The sequence below is a fragment of the Leptosomus discolor genome, chromosome 3 (genome assembly GCF_034619465.1).
Source record: "Leptosomus discolor isolate bLepDis1 chromosome 3, bLepDis1.hap2, whole genome shotgun sequence".
NCBI lineage: Eukaryota > Metazoa > Chordata > Aves > Leptosomiformes > Leptosomidae > Leptosomus > Leptosomus discolor.
Genome location: NC_141393.1, coordinates 78,731,686 through 78,757,598, shown reverse-complemented (window position 1 = coordinate 78,757,598; position 25,913 = coordinate 78,731,686). Strand labels below are relative to the sequence as shown.

Below are 25,913 nucleotides of genomic sequence, written 5' to 3'. Positions count from 1 at the left end.
GAACGGCTGAGGGATCTGGGGCTGTTTAGCCTGGAGAAGAGAAGGCTGAGGGGAGACCTTATTGCTCTCTACAACTGCCTGAAAAGAGGCTGTAATGAGGTGGGGGTCAGTCTCTTCTCCCTAGTAACAAGCAATAGAACAAGGGGAAATGGCCTTAAGCTGCACCAGGGGAGGTTCAGGCTGGATATCAGGAAGAATTTCTTGACTGAAAGGGTTGTCATGCATTGGAACAGGCTGCCCAGGGAGGTGGTGGAGTCACCATCCCTGGAGGTGTTTAAGAGAGGCGTAGATGTACTTAGGGACATGGTTTAGTGGTGTTGACAGAGCTAGGACAAAGGTTGGACTCAATGATCTTGAAGGGCTCTTCCAACCGAGACTGTTCTGTGATTCTATGAAAATATAGCATTTGTACGAAACACTTCATGGAAACTCGAATATTTTACATGATTAGTAAAAGTATGTCCATTTTATGATAGACTGTTGAAAATTTCAGTGCTTCAGGTAAATTCCATTGAAAATTACCATAAATTCCCCTGAAAATTACCCATATGCTGCAGCCTTCCCTGGAAATTTGACAGAATCTTTGGGACTTTATTTTGCATAGAAAACCTACCCTAGTTCAACCTTTGGACTCTTTTGTAATGAGTGAAAATGAACACATGAGTGAATGGAAATCAGCACTACTGAAAGGAAAATATGCAAGTTAACAAGGGTGAATCCAAGAGAAGAGTGAAGACAGATACTAATTCTAGGCAGTACTCTTTGCAAACAACACCTGCAAGCCCCTGTGGACCTGACATACCCCTGCTGTATTGCTGTACTTTCCACAAGGAATTTATATAAGAGAAAGCAGAGGCAGCCAATACAATATTGGAGAAGCTAACTGAAAAAGGGTATATCTAATTCTATGATATTTCAGGCACATGCTATGACCTGTAGCAAAAACTTAACACCAGGATGCTGACACATTATTGATTTGTAAGACCACATATGGAAAACAAGGCTGGCAAAAGGCAAAACACAAATTTGTGGATTTTTTCCTCCACCTTTACAAGTTTTTCTCTCATCAAATTATCTGCCCAGATATACACACAGTTCTTTCTAACACAGTTCTTTGAGCACCTCACTAATTGTTACTGTTTATTCTCACAATAGCACAAGCAACTCTCTGCAAGGTGTCCCTCTGAGAGGGGAAGCCAACTGGAGACAAAAATGTTCAAGGACTGCAGGCTGCTCCTATGGACAGAATGAGCAGCCGTTGACTGAAAGGAAGCCTCTGATCCCTTCCAGTCCCTGACTGCTTCTAGATACATGCAGATATATTTCCCCTATCACTTAGCAGCAAAGCCACTTAACTTATTAGAAAACAAATTCAGTAGAAAATAAAAAGAGACAAAATGCACACTGAATAACTTTGTCAGAGTTCCCTAACTCCTGCATTCAGTCAGCTAGCAATTCCCCAGGTCAAACCTGTCTCTTTGCATCCCCGAGAAGTCCATCCTATCTATTCCCTTGTTCCATCACCCCCAGGGCTTCTTTTAATTCACTTCCTTGGATTTGAAGACTCAAGTAAACCAGCCGTATTGGTGTCAGTAGAGGAGAAAAATGCAGCTCAGAGGAGGGAGAAAAAAAAGCCTCCCTTTTACACTTTAGAGCCCTGTGATCTGCTTCATCATGTGACACTGCTGATGCCAAAGCAACGCTTGGGAGGAGTAAGTGATTTTGTCAGCCTGGTTGCATCCTCCACAACTCGCTCTCTCTCTGTGCACCATTATCCTCATAGTGATATATTGAAAAGCATCGATAATTTACCTGATTTTGCACAAAGAGCTCTTAGGTTAGGCTGTTCTGATAGATGAGGGTACGGCCGTTAAGAAGGTGTTATGGGAACAGGCTACACGGCTTGTCCTTTCTTCAGGAAATTATTTGAGGGCTTTACACACCAGCTGCATGGGGGAGACCTATCAGTCCCTTATAACCCTATTCTCTCCTGTCTGGTTTAGGTGTTGGACTTCACAAAGAGGAGAGCTTCCTCACATTCCAAAATCTGCCTAATTAATGGGGCAGATTCACCTCATGAAAGGAGACAATCTGCAAATGTTCATAGGGCTGGAAACTTGGGATCTTTTCAATGGTCAGAGTAGTAGCAGTGGGAGACATCCCCACCAGAACTTCACTGAGGATCACTTACTAAAAGATTTTCTGGTTATTTTCCTGTTGGAAAGAATGGTTGAAAGTACGGTAGAAAGCCACAATGCACACAGTAACACAATAATAACTATTCTATCTACTGATCTTCATTTTCTTGTGATACCTTTGCCTTCCTCCTCCAGACACTAGAACAATTCTTTTGAAGAACACTTAAGTTTCCACTTCTTTGGGTATCCTCTCCAAATCCATCTAATTTTCTCTGAATGGTCTGATTTCATAACCAATTTACTTTGAGCAGAATGTTGGACTGGCTCACCTCATGTCCTGAGGTTCCTGCTAACTTGAATTTTCCTATGAATCCTCCCTCAAAATTATACACGATCAACAAATATTCTTGCCTCATTCTCTTTGTGATGACTTCTTACCCCTGCACCAACCAGAGAGCCACCTATCTTTAGCAATTCTGATATTAAGCCTATGGCCCCTTCCCCAGGCACAGGAACATGCTGCAGTCTGGTATTTGTTCAAACCTCATCTTTTATCTCTGTATTTCGCCTTCTGTTCTCTCATGCAATCTTCAAGCTATCATCTTTGCTCCCTTTTGAGATCTGGTTAATTGCTGTCTCCACTGTCTCCTCCTGTGATCTTGCAGGGCCAGTATGTTTATTCTTCTTCCTTGTTACCTACCTTCAGATTTTGGTCTCCCCCTTCATCATGTACTAAAGCAGACATAGTCTTCAGTTCTACTTTTTCTGCCACAATCCAAGCTCGTACAGCTCTGCTTTTTAATAAGACTCAGTTGTTACTGACAGACCAGTCCCCATGGCCCAGCAGCAAGGCCATCTCCACAACCACAACATGCCATCCACCTCCCTCACATACAGCACACAAACCTCGACCTGCAACAAAGCCAAATACCAGATGCACTCACACACGTTCATTGATTCCTACCCAGTTTTCACCTCTCCAAATGAACAAGAGCCCTCCTGACCTGGTGGAAGACCACTGTTTCTCATTAGGCCCATATTAATGGGAGCCCTAGGCTTATTTAATGATAAACCTGTATCAACAGTAGCATTTCTTATACAAAACTAATTCCTGTTGGACTTTTCAAATGATTAGCAATCAATTAGCACTCAATAGCTTCTTGCCAGTAACATGGGTTAGGAATTTTTAAATGGGAAAAGAGAGAAGGTGAGGCAAGCAAGAAACATACTTCGTGGACTATACAAAAACTTTTACAAATAAATATTTTCATTTAGAAAAAATGTTTCACATAAAAAAAATTCTATACTGAAAATTATATTAAAATAGTCCCTCAGCAAAGAAAGAAACTTTACTTTTTGTCAGGCACAGAACTTTTCAGATGAAAATCCATGTTTTCTGTTGAACTTGATCTCTTCATGTATTCTTCCAATTATCTCCTTGTATCTCCCAGCTGGGCCAAAAATTCAGCGAACAACAGTGCCAGCATGCACCAAACCTCATGATGGCAGGTCTTCAGTGCTCTCATCTCAGATAAGATCAAAATCTCACGAGTGGGCAGCTTTACTTTTTTATATGCAGACATTATAATTTACTTAAGTAGCTAGCTGTTATGTCTGATGACCCAAGTAGTTTTTTGGCTACACTCCAGCAAGCAAAGAAGATACAAAATTAAGGGCTGGAAGTTGGCATCTACCTTCTGACTAAACTTTCCTCCTCAACTGCCAGTTCCACCCACCTCTTCATTTTTTAGGGAAGCTTATCTGAAGATGCTGAGAAACTGAAAGAGGCCTTACTATTTTCACTAAATATTTGCATGTTTAATAAAATTATCTAACTTGTTCAGCATTCTGCTGTGTTAATGGACATTTCAAAATTAAAATGCATTGAATAGTCTATAGGATTATAGTCTCATTCAAATGAAACCACTGTAAAACCAATTGCATCTAATGTTAGAGAGATTTTATCAATGACCCAGCAGTGAGTATCCATTCTCCCAAAAACATAAACTGAAAATCAGTCAGGTGAAATGTGGGTGCCTGTGGCAGGATCCAAGGCAGAAGTCCTTCTAGAAACCGGATGGGTACTGACAGTACAACATTAAGAGAATGCAAATGTGACTTACATCCATTTTTAATGTCCACCCTTTACCTTGAGATGCACATACTGCTCACAGGAAAGAATTTGGGGTACCTATAAAATTCACGCAACCTCTAGATACTCTCACCTGAGCTGTAGTTAACATGAATGAAACATTCTGCAAGTGCATTCAGATTTTAATGTGGAGGCATAGCTCTCATAAATGGCTAGGTGGCCAAGGATAGTGTGGCTAAGGATAAGTCTATCAAAGTCTTACACTGCAAGAAAAGCACCACAAATTTTTAGAAATGATACCCTGAAATTTAGGAAAGGAGCTTCAACATATTTTTTTTTTCCAAACCTAAGACCTTAACTAGGTGTTATGTACAGACAGAAACAATCGACATTAAGTACAATTTTATAACAAAAATGTTAAACATAAAGAGAATTAAAAGAAAATGAAACTTTAAATAGATTAGGAACCCTGAGCTTAAAAATATGGGAAAGATGTAAAAATAAACCAGCAAAAAAACATTCTTCCTGGGAGCTGTGAGACTGAGAGATGCAGCGGCAGGAAACCGGATAGAAAAGTACTTGTTTTCTTAGAATCTACATTTAACTTACGTGGCTCACAACAAAGAATGTATTTATGTCTCCTTGAAAGAAGTCTTTAAAATATTTACCTGGGTTTAAGTGTTCAGAAAATAAGCACTTACTATCACATTTTTCCTTCAAAAATTAAAAGAATATACCATCTCCACTAGGTATGCACACAAGGTTTATATGCACGAACAAGTTACTGATTTATGAGTTACCAGCAACCGGCATGCTTGCAGCAATCGACTACTTCAGTGCTCTTTCAAACCCCCAAAACTACAAGGCAAGTCCAGTTTGCTATGTCCAAAACTTAAGGAATTCATATTAACTTGAATTAGCTTGTGTTTGCTGCAAGTTACAAATATGCACACAGGTAGTTATAATACTGACACACAGTAATTTGATGTCTCATGGTAATTTGTTGGCATGTCTGTGTTCACATAACACTGTATCAGACTAATACTATGTGAAGAGATAAAGACTTTTGCTTTTTGGGTCCTACTGGCCACCTGATCTTGCATGTTTAGCGGCTGCTACTTAACCTTAATAGCAAGTACAGTTCATCAGTTTCAACCAGAACATAAAGGAATTAAAATACAAAAGCAGGGTGAACTGATATCTAGAATAAGGAAGTGTGACAGATACGAGAAGTTTGGTGAAGAAGACTATGTAAAAGTTTACGATCATCGTTCTTAAACTCAATGTGCATAAAAATTTCAGAAGCTATCAGCAGTGTTGAGGGTGTAGATCAAGATCAGTTCAGAGACCACTAAGAATTCTGCTAATCTACATGTTCCTCTCAGTGAATAAGGAAAAAAACCCACAACATCTTGGAACCCTTTATTCCCACATTTCGCTCTGAATCTGAGATCTTTCCACAGCCCCTGGCTGGGATATAGTCCAGCTGCTGTCAATCAGACTGAAGAGCTGGCTCCAATTGTGATAGATTCAAGCATGTGCCTCTGCCTTTCTTGTCTAAGCTAGAACACGTCTGCATAGAGCCAGCTTTCCTACTATTGACACAGTTCATATCAGTAAAGTAAACTCTTTACTTGCTCCTGAACAAAAATAAACAGTTTGATGGTATAACTGCATCTACACTAGGGTTCTGCCAGGACAGCAGTTAGATGCGATTTTATTTTTAGTATTCCTAGCCTACATAAGTATGTGAGCAAGACTTTTAAATATAGAGCTAGCCTTCATATTCTTCTTCATTAGAGCTCTAGCAGAATGCCCAAAATATAAACCACATCACCGAAATTAAGTGCAGAATATGGGCTACAGGAACAGCATATAGTTACTGCTTATATCAGGTATAAATTTGCTTTCTTCTTATTATTGTAATATACATTATGTAAAAGAGAAAAAGCAGAATTATCTAAATCACATACACTCAGTTCCTCATAAAAGACTAAAATCCTATCACAGCCAGTATAAACAAATGTCAAAGCTACTGTTCATTTTAAAAGATCAAATTTTGTAATTTACCCAATTGCCTATGACAAACATGAAATGGAAATTGGGGAGAAGTATTTGGGGGATAAATGTTTTGCACAGGTAATAAGGTTAGCAGAATTTTGTCATTCCTACAAACTTTAGATTTTAATTTTGATGGATCGTTGACTGTTAATAATTTTAAAATTTTGCCATTTGGGGGTTTATTTTTTTAACACTGCCACAAGGTCATTTTCTCCCATCCAACGGCAACTTCTACGTCCTAATATTAAAACAATAACTACCCAGAAAAGGGCATTTCCCAGGGAGTAATGACTGGCTGGGAGGAGTTGATGGCCCGAGGCACTGCTGAGGGCCATTAACCCTGGCCAGTTATTAATCGCCAGGAAATGCCCTGCACCAAGGTTGTTATTGCTATTTTAAGCACAGACTGGGGGGGCAGGGGGTGGTGGTGGTGAAATGGACATCTTAGTGTACAGATTTTTTTTAACGCGTGATGCCATTTCCTTTGTTGCAGTTTAGGAAGGACATTTCTAGAAAGAATGAATGCTCTGCCTGATACCCAGCCGGATTTCACAGATCATTTCGCAGCACATTATTGTGCACACAGTAACTTACCAAACTGAGAAAACAGTTGGGGATTTAAAGAGCTTTTCTTTTCTCTTTAAATAATAGTCTGCATAGAAAAATAAAAGGAAATTCGAGCCTTAATAAGATGAACAAAAATATATAACTCTACATGTCATCGTCAGCAGAATTACATTCTAGAAATATCTTTTTAATCACACTGTCTTTATGTTTAGTGCATTTCCTTTGTCGATACTGCTGCTTAATGACCATTCATGTATCTCTTCAAAAAAGGAATTTTTAGCAGCAACAGACAAAGCATATCCTGAACCAGCTTCAGCTGATGCTAACCATTAAGGAGTTTGTCTTTTCCAATAATCAAGCAGATTCGGTCATTTTCTAGGAGATGGCTGGTGAAGTATTTCAAAAACTGCTTTAATTTTCTCCTAGTTCTTACCCTAAGGCTAAAGTTTTAAAGATGTGCTTATAGCCCTCACAAAACTGTGAAAATTGTTGTTTTCTTGCAGGGATCAACAACTCTCCAAATCAAAAGGATATTCTTAGTGTATGTACAAATAGTCCTCTGTCTTACTGAGCTACTTACTATTTGTCAAACCTTAGCTGTGAAAGCAAAACAAAATAAGTCACGGCTTTATAACATGCATAGGAAAAAAGTACAATTCTGCACTAAACCAGTTTGACAGGTTTCTCAACAAAGCTGTAGTTTCCCAGTGCAAAACAGAAAAGATCTTCTCACATTTCTCCTCAAGGTCCTAATTTGTCACCACAAACGTGTACACTTGAATCATAGATTGTAAAAAAAAATCTTGCTGAATTTACCATGTGGTTCTATTTTCAGTTACAAATTGCAGTTTCTAGCAAAAGGTATGTGCTTTCTTAAAACAAAATTCCCTCAAATTGATAGCTGCAGTGTGTGTTTCCACCTCTGCCAGATTAATAACCATATTCTTAAAAAAAAAATTAATAATGAAATAATCCAAATTAGTATTGTAGCAGTTGGGATCAGTCAATATGACACGTACTGCACGATCATTTGAACATGCATGAACAGACATTGTCTCTGGGTAAATTTTTAGCAGACTTTCTTGAGTTTCTATATATAGGATCATCTGTGGTGACCCTCTGGAAATGCAGCCTTTCAAATCTTAGTAAATTGAAGACAGCACTTGAATTATAAAACCCTTAGCACACAATTTCAGACTAGTACCAAATATATCTTCATCTCAGCTTGAGTTCAAGCAATGTAGTTATATGCTAATCAGGTTGTCAAAATGTAATACAGGCACAATGGCCCAAAGGTTGAGAGAGGACTGGGAGGCAGGAGAGGGTTCCTGATCCTGGGTACAAATCTAACAGCTCTTCTTTGTGCATCAGCGATGTAAACCTGTGGGAATAGGTTATGCAGCTCAGTATCCCTTCTCCAACATGCAGCAGCAGCTCTCCAGGGCAAGCACACAGTAATATTTCCCTAGAAAACTCTCCCAGCATTTAAGAAATCTGTGGCACAGCAATTCCCTGAGCCAGAGGTGATGCACTCCATAGCCTTCTCCAAATAATGTTTCCAGTCAGTTTTCTCAACCCTTATGTACCTCTGGCACCGGCAACGTACTGTGAGAATGAGGTCCACAGACACAGCGGCACGTGGTGAAGTGTCTCCCGCTGCTCGTTTCTACCTATCACCCTTCAGTTCCAATCCAGCAGCACCCTTGCTAAGACACAAAAATCTGAACTGCACAGTGTATTTGAAATGTGGAAAAAAAAAAAAAAATCGAAATCCTGGCATAATGATGGTTTCTGCTTTGCTCTTTCTCCCTTTCCCAGAAATTCTGTGTTTGATATGCTTTATTTCAATACTATTCAGCATTAAGATGAGATTTTCACAGTGCTTTCTGCTGTAACCCTAGCATAGTTAGCTTAGAATCAGTCACTGTATAAATAAATTTCGTACTGCTTTATCCCATGTGCATACTACACTTATCTTCATGTAATTTTATCTAGCAGTTCATTGGCCAGTCACTCAGTAATGCAAGATCCTTCACAACCCTTTATAGGCGGCTCTCATCTTGACCTCCCTACAATACTTACTATTACCAGCAACGTTTACATTCTTGAAATCCTCTCTCTTTTCCAGAATGTTAATAAACATTTTAAATAGCACAGAACACGGCACAGATCCCTAGGGAATTTTACTGGAGCTGTCTATCCACTGTGAAAATTGAGTATTTATTCCTTAATATTGTTTCCTATGTTTAACTAGTTATTTATTCATGTGGATTTCTTCCCTCTAATCTTATAGCAACTTAATTTCTTTCAAATCCTTCAGTGAGGGACCCTATCAAACGCTTTTGGAAACCCAAGCTCACTTTATCAGCTGAGTTTCTCTTAATGTCCTCAAGTAACTTTTCTTAAGGCATAGCATACTGCAAAAGGGGTTTCTTTACTTTTTTTTTCTCTTTTTTCTTTTTTTTTTTCTTTTTATTAATTCTATGTTTTAGAAGAGCTTCCACAAATTTGCATTAGATTTAAGGCCTGTAGTTCCCCTGATCTCTCCCAGAAAAGAGGTGTTACATTGACCATGTACCAGTTTTCAAGCCTCAAGCAGATCTGCTATATCCAACACTACTATAGAAAAATGCTGATGATAGATGACAATTTTGCTGTATTTTCTCATACTTTTTTTTTTTTTTTTTACTAACACCTAAGCCTCAAGAAGTGAAAATTTACAGGCCTATGTTTTATAGCTCAGTCCCATCTCTACTAATATTTAGGTTATACGAGGCTTGAGCATTGTTTATGCCTTGTGGAAGAGCCTTTCCTAGAAAACTTCCTTCCTTATAAGAAAATGTGATCTCAGAGAGCAAATACATCAACATTTCTGTAACTCGCCTCTGTTTTTGTTCACTTACTTTTGCAAATGGAAACTTCTCTGCCTACAGAAATGGATGGGCACTTCTGGTATAAATCCACAGTGTCAGAGTCCTCGTTGAATTCCTCTTTAGATTGCACAGAGAAAAATGCATCCTTCTAGCTCACAAAGAGCTGAACCAGCGTCAGGAACAATGAAGACACCCTCAGGATGGGGGAGAGGGGAAGCTCCCCTGGAATAGGCAGAGGTATATTGTTAATGTGTCTGAACTTCTTTCATGTCAGCTTTCTTCTTTCTCTTTTCTGTACTGTTTTTCATCCTCCCTTTTCCTTGTGGTGAAGAATGAAGAGAAAAAGGGAAGGTGGTCATATGCTCCATGCTCCAAAGCCTCTTCCCTTCTACCCACCACAGTAGTCACTGGAAATTGAGGAGCCTCGGCCATTCTTTCACTCCACACTAGCTAGGGCCAAGTGGTTCAGTTCCTGGGCAAGGTAACAAGTACAAGTACCTTATTCCAACCTCATCCTCCTCCTTCAGCTAGGATTTCCTCTGATGTTAAGGGACTAGGCCTACTGCCAGTTTTCTGTAGTGAAAGGGATCTTTTCCATATGGTGAATTTAACAACTGCTGTGTGGGTTTTTTCACCTCCTACCAAGCATCCATGATGGCTGGCTTTGGGAAGTTTAAGCTGCAGCAATAACAACTTCTGGAGTTTTTTAATGTGATTTGTGGATCTGAAATTCAGATAAGGGAACCCAGGTAGCTGTCCTGCACTGCTGGGCACTTCCATGATATGGAGTGCGCAAGCTTCGAGGCAGCCCAGCTTGTGGCTCCCTCCCCTTGTGCTCTGTCCTTTTCAGTTCATGTGGAAAAGCACCTGGGCTTCGAGCAAGGGTCCTCTGATAGGCCTGAGAACGCATGGTGGCTGTTGCTATCAAGTGAGGTCCACATGGGCACAGCCCTACCTGCTTTGTTAGAAATCTTTTATTCCAAGTTTGTAGGTGCTGTGGCTCGTCAGGGTGTCTGTGACTTATCATGTGGACGAGCACCTCGGTAGGTATTTAGAGTACTAAGTACCATTTCTTTGTGATGGAAAGGCAAAGCTATCTGTAGGAGCCCTAGGAAGAGCAGGTGTTTATGGAGAGCACCTGGCTGATAATTTGATCTTCACTTCTGAACATAACTCCTGAAAAGACAAAGATGAAGGTTCTACCCTTCACCTCATCTAATTATCTGTATTACCAATGCTATTCCAAATTCCCAAGTATTTCAAATTTGAAATACAATTGGTAGACCAGACTATTACCTTTTATAACATGAATCAAGTCAGTGACTGGTATCTCGAAACATAAATACTAGGTACCCTACACAACATCCCATAGACCTGTGAACACCGATCAAAAATAAAAGCTATGATAACGCTTGCAAAAATACACAAATTATTCCTAATGCACCTAGTGAGAAAGCCAACTTTGACCTTCTCCTCACAGTGAAGCTGTGAAGTCTATGATTCCTCTATATCTTGAAAAAGGTTTCCATCTAATGTCCCTTAATTTTTAGTCTCAAAGGCAATCTACAGCAATTTTAGATATTCTGGTCAATTCCTTCCAGTAACCAGATTACAAGGTCTACTCTCTGTGCAGACTTAGTGAAGGAAGAGGTTTATATAAATATACAAATGTTGTTCACAGTCCGTAGATGAAACCTGCTATTAAAACCAGAGCTGGTCCTATACATAAGCTTGACATGTAGGACCCCACTTCAGGGTCACTAATCAAACCTCTCCATGTAAAATATCCAAATAACTACTATTGCTGTTGCAAATCTATTTCTATTCATCTTATAACTTCAGGAAATCTTTTGGAACATTCCATTTTTCTGTATCAAAAGTTATTCACATGAGCAAGGCCCTCCCTTATGCCTGTTCAATTGCATTTTTCTTGCTCTGTAACCCCTCATTTCTGTCCTCACAGAGACAAATTAAAATGAATCTGATTTTGTTACCTAAATTAAAACAAAAAAAACCCCAACGAAAACCCTGAGCAACGAAACCAAACAAAACTGGCTGCCCTATTTTCATACCTCTATGCTAAAAAAAGATTTGCATAATATAAAAAACCTAATTACATCATTCAAGGAGATTTAAAAACATAACCCCCCCCCTCCAAAAAAAAAAAAAAAAACCAAAACACCAAAACATTACAAAGAAGTCGCTTATCAGCCTGGGATCCAGAGATCTGTTCTTGTGAGCTCTCTAGCACGGTTACTCCTGACAGGTGTTCCTGGGACATTCTGAACAAAACGTTGAACAAAAATATATCTTTAACAGTTTCATCCTCGAAAAGCTGCTCTCTGCTGAGTAACTGTCAGAGAGACTGTCAGCAACATTCTGCAAGCAGCAGAACAAACATTAAGATGACAAGAGTTTTCAGCTTGGTTTTGGGGTCCAAAAGTACTTAATGCTTCTAGCAGAAGAGGTTTCTCAATTCAACGCAACACAACACAATATCTGAATCACAGAATCAGTGTCACAGCTGACAATCTGGTATCCTATGTACGCTCCTTAGAGTCATACAGCAGCCCAAACTCATTTGTGTTCAGTTAGGAGGCAAAAAAGTTACTTTTAAGACTTCAGTATACTAATATAGCAACATCAAAAAATATTCAATCTGGCATCTTCTTCCAGGATCCCAGTTCTTCCTCTCAGTACAAATTTCTCAGACATTTGGTTGTTTGTGATGGATTTCTGTTAGCCCTGTAGGGAATGACATTTCCCCTGCAATCTATTTTGTTCCATTAAGTGTCCTTTCAAAGCCCTTAATCTGTACTGCTGCGACCTCCTGCACATGCTCAGACCCAAACTAATTTGCATATTGTAGTTTTTCATGAATTTGCTTACTCTCATAATCTACATGGCACCAATTACAGTTTTGGAAAGGTGGAGAAATACTACTGGGCAATTGTGTCCATCACCTTCTTACTGAACCCTCAAGTTCACATTTTTCTGTAGAGAAGCGTTTTACCACCTTCAAACCTTGCTCTTCTCAAGCTTGCTCTCCCCAGTGCAGATGCTGAAGAGGTTTCAGGGTAATATGAAATCTTAAAATATTTAGCCAGCGACTATGTAGTGTAAATATATAGACGTGCTTATGAGACTGGAAGAACAGACATCTGTATACGTAGGTGACTTACCAACTCAAACGAGAAGGATAAGCTACGGTAAGCAAAAGGTTTTGATGGGGAACAGCAACAGTCTGTATGCTTTTTCTGATGAATATATATATATATCCACACACACCACCAATATATCCGTTCCCTCGCAATCACCAAAAATGATTCTCATGACTGCCAGCTTCATTGTGCACACAGCTCCTTGTTTCATTGGCACATGAAGACGTCCGGCCACTACCCATATTCACAGTTCCCAGCACAGATAATGGCCATATTGTAGCTAATGTCAAATACCCGAATATAAAATTTCAGCAGTAAGTTCTCTTGCCAGGTTTCATAATTTTCTTTTCAACTTTCTCAGTCACTTTCTATTGATTGAAGATTGTAGGTTTTTGCTAATGTAAAAGTGAATTTTCTTTTTCTGCACAGTTTTTGTTCCTGATCATATTATTGGGTGAGTTCTACTTGGCCAAATCCATATTTCTGAAGTAAACTAGTTTGTTGACTATACCATAAAATGCCATTTTTTCAGCCACATTTTGGCTGGAAAGTACACCAATACACCATATATCAGATCCCTCCTCGGTAAATAATATGAGTGTCAGACATGTTGTGGCATTAGTGTTAGTTCTTTTGCTGCACGATCTAAAGCACTTTAAGTATTGCAGGTCCAAACGATGGTCTAGCCTTCTTAACACGAATTGACATTCTATGGAATTTCCATCTGGGGTGGGTTGACCCCAGTCAGCAGCTAAGCCCCTACCCAGCCACTCGTTCACTCCCCAACTCCAAATCTCCCCTCTGCCATTGCAAACCGGTCTGAGCAGGCCTTAGAAAGGGAGAGTTTTCCTATTTCTCATTAAGATGTTGAGATAATATTCGTATTACACCGGAACAGCTTTTATTGTCCTTGGCCCAAAATGTCCCTCTATAGCAGGGCGTAAGGAGACTACACTACCACACCATGATTATGGTTTCAGTAGTCATTCCTCTCAAGCAAGCAGTAATTGAATTTCAATCTGAAAATCTTGATTATTGCTATTTTTCTTTCACTTTTTTCTTGAGTCTTAGATTAATATGGCATTTTACAAACAACCTTTTTTGGGGGGAGTGGGGATGCAAAATTTCCCAATAAGGTGTCAGCTGCATAATAATTCAGAATTTCAATATTACATTTAAGACTATGAAATTAATAAAATAATTGTTCCATTTTTTCTCACAGTCAAGTTCTCAGCCTCTACTACTAAAGAACAAAAATATAAAAATCCATTTTCTCCTGATTAATAATTGCACAGAATGATAAATCTTGTGGTATCATGCTATGTGTGGCCACAAGACAGAAAAATATAAATACTTAATAAACTCCTGTAAAAAAACCCTTAGTTAACCATGTAAGGAGGATGTTTGGATATCACAAACACAGCCCAATATAAATAAGTAAAACTACAGTATCTGAGAAAGTAAAAAGATGACGGCAAATACAAACAGACCAATTTTCTTCTCACTTTCACAGCTCTCTGACTGAAAAGCTATTTTCTTGGTATACAGCAAAGCAGTGGACACAATGTTTTTAAAACTGCATTCTTTGAAAATTTAACAATAAACAATGCTGAATAATACGGTATGTGTTAAATGGTCTCGGCCAATTTGAAGTAATACCGTGCCGAGATGAATGAAGTATCAGAAGGAAAACGATCCCATTTTTAACTGCAAATAATTTTAAGAAAGAAGCATCTGAGTTAAAAAAAACACCATCTTGGGCCCATATTGTGCATACCATCTAATTTCTTTTTGTTCATGTGTGTTTTCTGAAAAAGCAGTAATAGTGATACTAAATTAACTCAAATAAAAAAAAAAAAAAAAAAAAGAAACAGCAAAGCTTTTGATGATACTTCACAAGCAAACATACAAAATCCAGATATTTTCTCCTTCTGCTTTCTCCTCTGCTTGGACCCTTACAAATATTTATTTCAGTACCGGTGGCATTGAAGCAAGTTTCTGCTGGTGGCAGCTTTTGCCCTAGTCCACTTGAAGTGGATTCAGGTTGAAAGAAGAAACTAATAGAAGACTGCGAAAGACTGCCAGTCAGAGATAATTGCAAGCTCAGGAGTCAGAAGAGCCAAAAAATGAGGCCACCCACTACAGGGGTAAAGGCAGCGCAAGGGAAATGCTAGTTCCTGATCTTCAGAGGCAACATGTCACAGTTATGTGACTTTATCCACTGAGCTCTGCCTCTGGTGGTCCTCTTTTGCACAAGCCCTTGCAAAATTTAGTTCAAATCCTTGGCTTTGCTGGAGGAATTTAGCTGCTTTTATTGCATTATGGTTCGCTGCTTCCTCATGGCCCGAGATAGGATGCTGTCGTGGGATCATCTTCTAGTGAGGTAGCTATTTTGCTCATATACTTTTAATCTGTAAGATAAATCTTGCCTTAAATTATTTGTATTACACAGCAGAAGTAATTATGTATACATTTTTATTTGTTTTTAATAGTTACTGTAGCAAGGAGTGTTTTTTAACTGTAATCACTTGTGTTCTCACCCCTGTTTGGCTTTCGTTTTAGCAGAAAATGTCATTCTTTGCTTGTTAATTAAGTTCACCAAAATAGTTCTCAGAAACTGTTTTTGGTTCTAATAACCCCCCAAAAAACCATCAAGTTTAGAAACCATTTCTAGAGGAGTGAATAGGAATTGGAGGGAAAAAAAATATTCTTCAAGTTCTAATTATACAGAATATTACAAAATAAGCACTAGGAGATTTCTAACCAGTGAACAAAAACCTGTTTTCAGTTAGCAACAAATTTACCATTATAATTATGACAGTTCTTGGGTGAGTTCAGGGGCCCACTTTAAAAATCCCTACGAGCGAAGCCAAGGTCTACTGCTGGGTGCTGCTTCACTGTGCCCTCACAGGCGTTACTGACCTCAAAGATGACACAGCAGCAGCCACAGCCAACGTGCAGGAGCTGAATTCGCCTCCTCAAAGTAGTAACTCACATAGTGAGGGATGATCAGAAGATGCTCACCCTGGGAACTGTGGAAGAGTGGGACTTCTTCATCCCACACAAGAGGCTAGGTCTCAGAAAATTCAAATTTTCCCTTTGAAATTGTTGCTCGTGCTTTTCCTCACAGAAGAGAACGGTTTGGTCTAAAGCACAAAATGCTGTGATAGATTTTTGGTGAAGACTGCAATGGGGGACCAGTCCCACAGTAGAAATGACCAACAGTCTGCCTGCATGCCATACCCAGGACTTCCACAAAGGATGTTAAAATCAAAATCAGAGAATTACAATATTATCTTTCGGTTCATACTTTCACTATTATGAAGGCCAGTCACAGTAAATAAAGTGATACGAACCTCAGCAAAGAAATACACAGTCCATCCACAGTGAAGCAGAACATTGAACATGCAGCACTTAACTTTCATTATCACCACAATGTGTTTAGAGGCTATTATACTTGCCAATGTGTACATTTAAACTCCAGGAATAAGTAAAAAAAACAACCGATTGTCTTTGTGCCATAACATATTCAGAACATCCACTTATTTTGTTCATAGCTGAACCATGGAGGTAATAACTTCAACACAGAAGATATGTAGGGTCTGGGATTTCTAGCTCTCTCCAGTTGAGATAATGACTGAGGTGAATTTTACTTTCCACTTCATTGTTCTTATTAACTAGAACAGTAGCTGAAATCCATTTAGACCAGCTAGCTGGCATCCTTGCTTCAAACTTTATTACCTTCTAGACAGGTATTCTCCATAGCCAAGAAGGCTCTAACAAAACTCCGTCCTCGTAGTGAAGTTAACTTCAAGTCAGTATTGTTTTTTTTCTATTAAAGCAGCCAATTGTTTATAAAAAAATTAGAAATATCTTCTACATTTGGATAAGAATGAAGACAGATTCCATCTATAATCAAATTCAATTCACAATGAAAATTATTATCATGAGTTACATGTTTAAATATGATCTTAAATACAAAATTATTCACAACAGAACTGAGCAGCCTTCACACTGGGATCACCACTTTCCCTTGATATTAACTATAGGAATGTAAACATCAGCCTAACTAAAAAAAAAAAAAAAATCACGACCATTCTCTGTTTGTGTAACAGTCATTTCACAGATTTTTTTTGTCATAAAGATTATTTGGATGGGCTTTTCTAGCTTTTAATAACATAACTGAATGTCAATAAAGCAACTGGCATTCTATTCAATAAATATTAAATAGGCGAGTTTTCACAGATCCAGAAACTGGAGGTTCTAAATAATCTGGTTGCAGCTTTATGACTGAGTGGTACTCACCTGGTTTGGAAAGTCAGCCTTCAGTTCAGCAATACTTTTACACCAATATGCTGCTGTTTTCTCGCTGATCAGTTCAATGTTTAGAAAAGAGCCTTGGCCTGGGCCATACATAGGACCTGAAGTAATTCCACGCACAATCCTTGGAGAAACATTGGTCACAATATCCTGCAGAACAGTGAAAATTTACAGATTGGCTTTGCAAAGTGAAGCACACGTATATCAATTATGTCTATGACATAATGTAAACTTAAATGTATTGAGCGTTTTAAAAATATACTGTCATTACGTGTAAAAACTATAATTATAGGCCAGTTTGCTAAATTAGCACATTCTCTAATTAGATTCTCTACATCAGAGGAGAAAAATGTTTGCTGTGTGTGTGAAATGGTATGATAACTATCAAGAAAATGCCAATGCGGGGCACATATAAACTGCCTTACAAAACATCATTTAAATAATGCTTTTGTGCCAGGCAGAGGACATAGGCACAAGACTTTGTGTAAAAACCCGTGTGGGCCTCCGTCACGCAACAGCACACATGTGAACTCTCCTCCCCAAAGAGGACCAAAGTCCATGTCCTACACGCGCAGGTGAGTTGCGAAGAGGTGCTGCCCACCAACCCCTCCGATGAAAAGTCGGGGTCACGGGTCCAGTCACCAGCAAAAGTATAACCATGTACCAAACCTCACAAACGATGTGACTAAGAGAGACCAAAACCAGTGAAAATTAAGATCAGTATTGTAAAGCATGACATTTCTGAAGGTCAGCATGAGGTTAGCAAACAATTTTGAAACATGCAGTAAACACACAAAATGTTGACTTGTTTAGTAGTCTTAATTAAGCTGCAATGTCACCATAGCTATATTAACAAAGAACTGTAAATTCTGACATTATTTAAGACTAAAGAGAAACATAGATGGCAAAATGTTCCTTTTGCCAATTTCCAATTAAAAATAATTTTGAGTAAAGGTCATTTATTTACAAATGTATCAGAATTATTTGTTTAAGTACCCCTCCTCACCATCTTGTCATTTTTAGTGAGATAACATGAACCTCCATTAGTATATAGCAATTAAGGTCAATTTACATATTTTAATTAAGAACCATCCCATATAAAACAATTAGGGTAATAGGCATACTAACTGGATTTCATAACATTTGGACGTTTTTCCAACTAGATAGACAGGAAACCTTAATTAGCATTAATTAGCACTGATCTGCATATGTTTGATAAGGCATACCCTTGCCACAAAAGATTATTTATTCCTGAATCTGCCAAATGCTGCAGTTACAGAGGATAAAGGGACTTTTCTTCACATTGTATGTAAATTTGAGGTAATCTTCATACGCTTATAAAGTTGAATTAATTATTACACAGTAAATATGCACTAATATTTTATACTGATAGATAATTATATGTCTATTTACATATGTGGGAATCATACAAAGTAATCTCCCCAGTTCATCTACTTTCAGGCCTAATAGGTCTGGAACACGGACATCACAATAATCCCAAATTTTCCTATTACAATACTTTCCCTTCATCACCAAAGCTTCAACTGCCTCTCAACAGTTAAGTTACATTTTCAGAAAAAAAAATAATAATTCAGAACATTTTCTGAATTTATGCAAACCAAAACCAAACCACAAAGTACACTCCCCTCACTCCCAAAACAAATTATAAAAATTGCAGTTTATGCAAAAGAACCATTACATCAGTTGCTCTGTATTATCCTCTTGAGCGTTTCACTCCTTTTTAAATTGCCTCAGAGGAGCTCGTGCTTTGACTTCATCCCAAAAAGCTATTCACACACACGGGCCCAGTGCTATCACATCATCCAGCACGAGAAAACATGCAAAGTCAATGACTTAAATGCTGGCAATCTGATCTTACTCCTGCAAGCGCAGGGTGCTCATGGTCATTTCCCAACAGACAGGAGTTACTTTGACCATGCTGCAAGTGACCATGAGCTTCCTTTTCCCACACTCCAAAGCAGCCAGAAGCTATGTAGCTACAGTAGTATGGCACTAAGCCTGAGCTAACAGCCTGTCTGCTGTTAGGAATTATTATTTTTGGGTTCAGTGCAAATTACGATAAGAGGCACGTGGTACGATTTCCATTTTGTGGCTGGCTTGTGTATGCGTGTATGCCAGACAATGCTTGGAGCCACCTGCGGTACTGTTTGTTATCTTACTATGTGTGTGTTTTGTTGTTCTAGTCTCTCATTTTACCACAGGTAAGAATTCAAAGACTGAGATATTACAGCCTAGGCTATACCTCTTACGGGACGCTCGCAAAGCCTCAGTCTGCTTCCATGCGAAAACACTCTGAAGGTTTTGTATCTGCTTTGGGTCTCCAGGCAATCTCTTCTCTCTTCTAAGAACAGAGACCCCCGTTTAGACCCTGCGACTGCTGCCAAATCCCCATGGCTTTGACTCACTCTTTCCCATAGCTCAGTCATAGTCGACATCTGAGTGACAATTCATCTCTCCAGGATCCCACGAACCTGAATCAGGTAATGCACCGGCTTTGCAAACTGCCTCCAAAAGCAGCCACTCTTTACTTTAATGACCACAAGAGATACACAGAGCCACACAAAGCAACAAACACACATACATCTCTCTGCCTACTTTTCCTCACTCTTGAATTTTCCTTCAGATTTCGTGAGATCCTCTGTGGTGCCCAGGGACCTTCCCCTCCCGTCCCCCACCAGCAGACAGCTGCTCCTTCGAATGGCGGCTCCCACTGCCTCTGTGTCGCAAGACCCCTCCGCTGTGTCCGTGCATCACTTTATCTTTCCTGACCAAGCTGCTTCTGCTTCCAAAAATCCTTCCTGGCTTTGAAATCCAAACATTACCACCTGGCTGCTTTGTCTTGGTTCCTCCTGAGAGGGATACGCTGTCCTTATTTAAGATTCCTCATTTGCCTCTCCTAGCTCAGAGTAAGCTAGATGAAGACAGTCTGTAATGACTGACACGCTGGCACCTCTCGTGTCTCTTGTTAGCACATGACAGCCCCAGACACAAGGAGACTCACAGTTCATGGAAAGAAAAAGGAATTTATAACTTCTGTGAGGATTCAAGGAATCTGTCTGTGTACATACAGAATAAAATCACACAAGTGACAGAAACAAAAATTACCTCTTTGAGATGAGTGTGAAATACCTACACAGAACTTGCCTTACCATCATCTTCCTCTTCAGTCTCTTGCCATGTCCATGAGAGCTAAACAGGGAGAGAGTTAGCAAAGGATCTATTGGCTGGGCTTAGCCAACTTCATGTCCTTGTCTTAGAAGTGAATTTTAAATGGTATCACAGGTCCTTTCACTAAGATGGGCAATTCTGGTGGCTGGCCAATTGTTACTGCTGTCTCTAAAACAGCAGGTAAGGTCAGAGCAGCTGAAACTGTGGTGCTCCAGTCCGCAGGGTTTGTGACAGACCATCTTGTGGTGTTTTAACCAAATACCGATTTTCCTCTTTGTAGGGATTGCCTGGCCAAATGCTGACACTCATCATTCCTCTTCCTTTTTGAAACTCCAGCTTTTCCTCTTATCCCAGCTATAATAAAAATTGCTGTGTGCATAAAAAGCCACAATGGAATGGGAACAAGAAGCCTGACAGGAAGCACTTCAAGGTTTGAACCTAAAACCTTTTTTGATTCTAAAAAAAGCTGACTGCTACAGACAGATGACCTGACTGATGAGTTGGTCTGGTCCCTGCATGCAGTTGAAAGTAGAGATCCGCATACAGGAATAGGAGAATGTCCCCAAACTCCAAAATGAATCAAGGATCTTACCTCCCCATGCGATGGAAGCAATAAACAGTCCTTGGGAAAAATAGCACAACGCTTTCATGTTCTCTGAAGACCAAGGATAGAAGACTTTTAATAAAAAGAGCAACTAGGGGAGAACAAAGCTTGTATCTGACCATACTAAAAGACAAAGCTATCGAAAAAATGACTAAAAAAAATCACTGGCAAAGTAAACAGAATAGTCTATAGAAAACTAATCTGTTTTGTGAGGAAATCTTGGAAATTAACGTAGATTTGGGGATTAGGGAAACTGTACCTGGTACTAGATTACAGGAAAACAACTTGGTTTGGGGGAGTTAATGCAAACGAAGAGAAACAGTGACAACAAATGGAATCAAGGGCCAACTGTGAACCGTGAATATTTCAGTTACTGAATTTCTTCTTTTAGCTCAAAAGCTGATTCTTTGCCCTAGGACAGCACAGCAGAAATAATAACATCAATCCCTCAAATACATCTAGCTCAGGACACCACCTAAGCAAGTGGTGCTACACAGATAAAAGTGCCAATATCCTGCTGCTTTTGGATCCCCCCTTTCTGCTTATGAACAATTTTGGTATTCTGGTAACTTGAGACTGGATTAATTTGTATTACACATATATTTCTGTTCCTGTTGATTAATTAATTAACACACTAAAAAAAAAAAAAAAAAAAAGACCCAAGGCATTGATCAGACCCAATTTGCTCTAATAATCTCTGAACTCTGCAATCAGATCACTGAATTCTAAACTACTTAAGTCTAATGGGCTGGGAGGTTTGAGACAACATCTTAAAGATAAAGCCCAAACACTCAGCACTTTGTAGGCAGTTGAATTTAAATTAAGGTGCAAATCAGCCCATGCCTTACTGTTCAGTCTAAACGTTGTTCACATTTGGAGTTAATAATTGCCACAGATTTTTGTATCATAGAAACACAACCATGCTGTTTAAGCTGAGAAAGAGAGAGAGACATTTATGTTTGGGCAGCAGGGACATTCTGAATTTTAAGGAACCCAAAGAGGAGTCCAGCACAGTGTTAGATCATATGATAAACTCATTCATTGTGTTTTTCTCCTAAACTAATCAGCAGAGAAATAATTCACATTGTGAATATTAACGTTGCCATCTGTAGGCGTGGAAGTTAATGACCTGTAGAAATTAATCAAGCCATTCACCTCTCTCTCAGATTTATTGTTTTAGGGGAATCAAGAAGACAGCTCTTCATTAACTGGGTTCACATTTTCATTTCATGTCCTCTAGAAACTAAAAAAAAAAAAAAAGTTTGGAGAAAAATGTTGTGTAAAGAGGTCAGTTGCAGGAATATATAAAAACAGTCTCCCAAAAGGTATAGTTAGATTAGGCAAATATAATAAAAAGAACAAAAAGGATAAATCTATATGATTTTTCATATCAAAGCTCTGATGTGTTTCTATTGATTTGCAGAGCTTGAAGCATTCTTTTTCACCTATTTTTCCCAAAATATTACAGCTAATGGTATTTTAATGAACACTTGAAATAATAAAGTTGCTTAAGAGAACACATAGGCATTTATATTTGGGATATGGAAAGAAAATTAATTAACTGTACCTTTAATTAATATATTAACCTGTTGTACTGAAAGTACAGGTGTTCTGCAACGTAAATTCAGCAGCACAACTAAGGTTTCAAAAAATATTTTAGGATTTTAAAAATTAATTTAATCACACTATACCAAGTGTTAACACGTGTTTTCTTCTCTCTGAAAGGCTTCTATGAGGCAGAGAACTTGCCTTGCACCACTGGCCCCCAAAGTCAATGAAAGTCACTGCCTACTTCAAATTAAGCTTTTTCAATCTTTAACTTATGAAAGCAGATAGGAATTAGTGACCTTTGTCAGTTTCTTTTCATTAATATGAGAAAAAGACTTAACACAATGAGCAGATTACTACTTTTTACAAAGTTAATTCATTTGACCTTCCTTTCTTCTAGGGAGGGAGGGCGTTATACTTGCCAAGTGGAGCATGTGTCTGTACATTCCCGCGGTTACTACTTCCCATATGTCAACACGAACCAAGGCAGCCACACTGGCCTCCTTGTGAAGAAGAGATCTAAATAAATACCTTATTAAGGTAATTTTAGTCAATTATCTCAGAACAGCATACTTAAAGTTGGTAGACAGTAAACTGCAATGTAGAAAAAGCCCAAATGAAAGTTTCTACTTTACTATATTCCATATGCCATTTTCTTTACTTGAACAACAAAACACAGTAGCTGAAAAATGCAGGTATTTAAGCAAATTATGATGTACTCCTTTTCCCCAGATTTTCAAAGATGTATTGAAAAGGCTGTAAAGATTTCACAATCCAGTATGTGTGAAATGTTTTTAGAGCTTATTTTCTAAATGCTTTAATCAACTCCCCAACATCAGATTCAGTTTTCCCTACAGTTTCTTCTAATTATAGTGGAACTCGATGTACGCTATCACCTATTTAAAAATATGGAGGAGAAGGAGATGTCACCCTTTTCTGCCTAATATCACAGTAGTTAAAGCATTCTGGAAATCTGGCTCACTGCTGTTTGCACACCCTCATAGATACGAACGGCATCACAGACTTATGTCCTCGTAATTCCCTGCCAACTCTCACTCAAGGTCTTGTGATGATTTGCCTCTTCTGTGACTCAGCTGTCTAGCCAGACTGTGTCTAGTATCACCCCTTCTGGAGTTTTAACCATCCACAAAAGGCAAGTGAAACCTGAAGCAACAATACCACTTCACACAGCACTGTTCTTATACATCCTTTCTGCGTTGCTCTTCACCTTCTCTCCTCCATCAGAGCAGAGACGTGTGACACCTCCGCAGTGTTCCTCTTCCGAAGCCCAAAGCACTGACTTGCTCTCCTGAATTTCCCCAAGCTCAGAATTTTTTCCCAGCTGAGCTTGCCAGGCTCCCTTTAACAGGAAGCTAAATCCACAGCGAGGACCTCTACAAACACAGAACTGTTCCATCAGGTACAACCATGCAGATTAATTTCCACAAAGCCCTTATCTGCCAGAGTAGGATTTTTACAACGTATAGTGAGACTGACTGGCTCACGGAGCAAGGCAAGTAAATTTACTTACGATTTCTGCCCAAGGAGGTTTGATGTAGCCCTGGCACCTTCCAGTGCACAAACCACTGTTATGTTGCACACAATGCCGACTGTTGCATTTATACCACTTGTATTTAGCTTTTTTTTTTTTTTAGTGAGGGAATATGCCAGACTTTATTCTTCCCATTTGAGCACAAAACCTCAGCAAAGTCGCTTCCTCACTCTCTCCTTCTCTTTTCCTCAGTGAATATAGGAACATTTTTTAAAAACTGAAACCACCTTGACAGGAAAACTTATCTCAGAACATCCCACCATGCAGAAACTGCTCTAATCTCTCCACCACCAGATATGAAAAATTTAGTACCATAAAGACACCTCCTTTTTTCAGTGCTATTGTGAACGGTCTAGACCTAGCCCTCTCTTTCCTCTTCATCGCTTTCCTTCTCTTGAAGACAGATAGCATATAATGATAAAATGATGCAAAATAATTATTTTTCAAGTTCTCTCAACAACATAAGAACTGAATTTAAAAATCTATTAGTTCCTCAGCCTTCCAGGATTGTTCACATTGGTGATTTGAAGCATAAGTGTTCTGATCTCTCCACTAGTACAGAACAGATCTTGAAAAAGATCCTTGCTGTTACTTATAAATTACACTTCTTCAGCTTTTACGTACAAAATCTAGTATTCTATAGAGAGAAAAAGGATACTTTAAAATATATTCTTATTTGTCTTTTGATGGCTGCTCGTCATACATTTGCAAAGATGAAAGTACCCAAATCTGTCCATATCTTATAACCCAAAAGTCTGGAGTACAAACAGTGCTCGTAAATCTTCCTTATTGGTCTACTCTGTTTCTAGACTGAATAAGCTGAGTTATGCAAACTATTTTTAAAAAAATAGACCCTTACCTCATAAATGTTTTCACAACATTAAACTATCCCATTTGTGTTTATTAAACCAATTTAACACTACAGCTCCAGCAAGCTTTCCAAATCAATAAGCTAGCACAGAGGACTGCAGCTCCATAAGGGAAAAACCAACACGTCAGGATTTTGGAGAAAAACTGCTGAAGCACTTATATTGTGTGAAAGACAAATGACAAGTTAGAGGTTTAGTTACCACGTATTCCATGTTTTTCTATACCGTCTCATTAGTGCTTTAAGATTTAACCATGAGAACGCATGAGAAACTTCAAAATTTACAGACATTGAACTTAATTTCTACCTAAGCTTTTTATCATTGCTGCTTGCTCAGCACACCACCTTTCTTACTTACGCAATTTTCAGACAGTAGGCCATCGCTACCGATAGTTTAAGATTAAGGCGGCAAAATCCCAAACTCTTTAGATAACCTTACTAGATTAGAGTATATCAAAAGAATTGTTTACTCTCTTTACCTTAGAACAATCTTGGGACAATCCCACCCCCAAGTCAAGTAAAAATGGTCTGCTGCCCTTCTTGAATAACAGCAGCCTCCCAGTCTTTGGTAATTCCTACATGACGGTTTGACTAGAAGTCCTAATTTTATGAATAAAGCTCCCTAAAGTAATAAATCTGGAGACTAAAATACAAGACAAAAGCAATCCAAATTATGAGTAAAAGTACAAAAACCTAGAAGAGTAACTATAATGTTTATGCCAAATGTGCAAATGTATGTTTTCTGGTTGAGTTACACATTTTACAAGAAAACGAAGCTTTGATCTTTGTTTACAATTGCATTCGCTTCAGCAGGTTTTTTAAAAATATTTTTCATAATACAAAGCCATAATGCTTTAAAATTAAAACAACATCTAATATTTTTTATTTTTTGACATATTTGCTTGTTTTCTAGACATTAAAATGTAAAGACAATTGTACT

At 38.7% G+C, this 25,913-nt stretch overlaps 1 protein-coding gene across 1 annotated transcript in view; it reads right to left on the bottom strand.

Annotated features, from left to right (window-relative positions):
- DPYD (dihydropyrimidine dehydrogenase) overlaps positions 1–25,913 on the bottom strand; it is a 344,208-nt gene that overhangs the window by 123,947 nt on the left and 194,348 nt on the right. Inside the window, exon 14 of the mRNA XM_086463055.1 lies at positions 17,198–17,362. Coding sequence (XP_086319181.1) covers positions 17,198–17,362 — 165 coding nt within the window. The remainder of the gene's footprint in view (positions 1–17,197; positions 17,363–25,913) is intronic.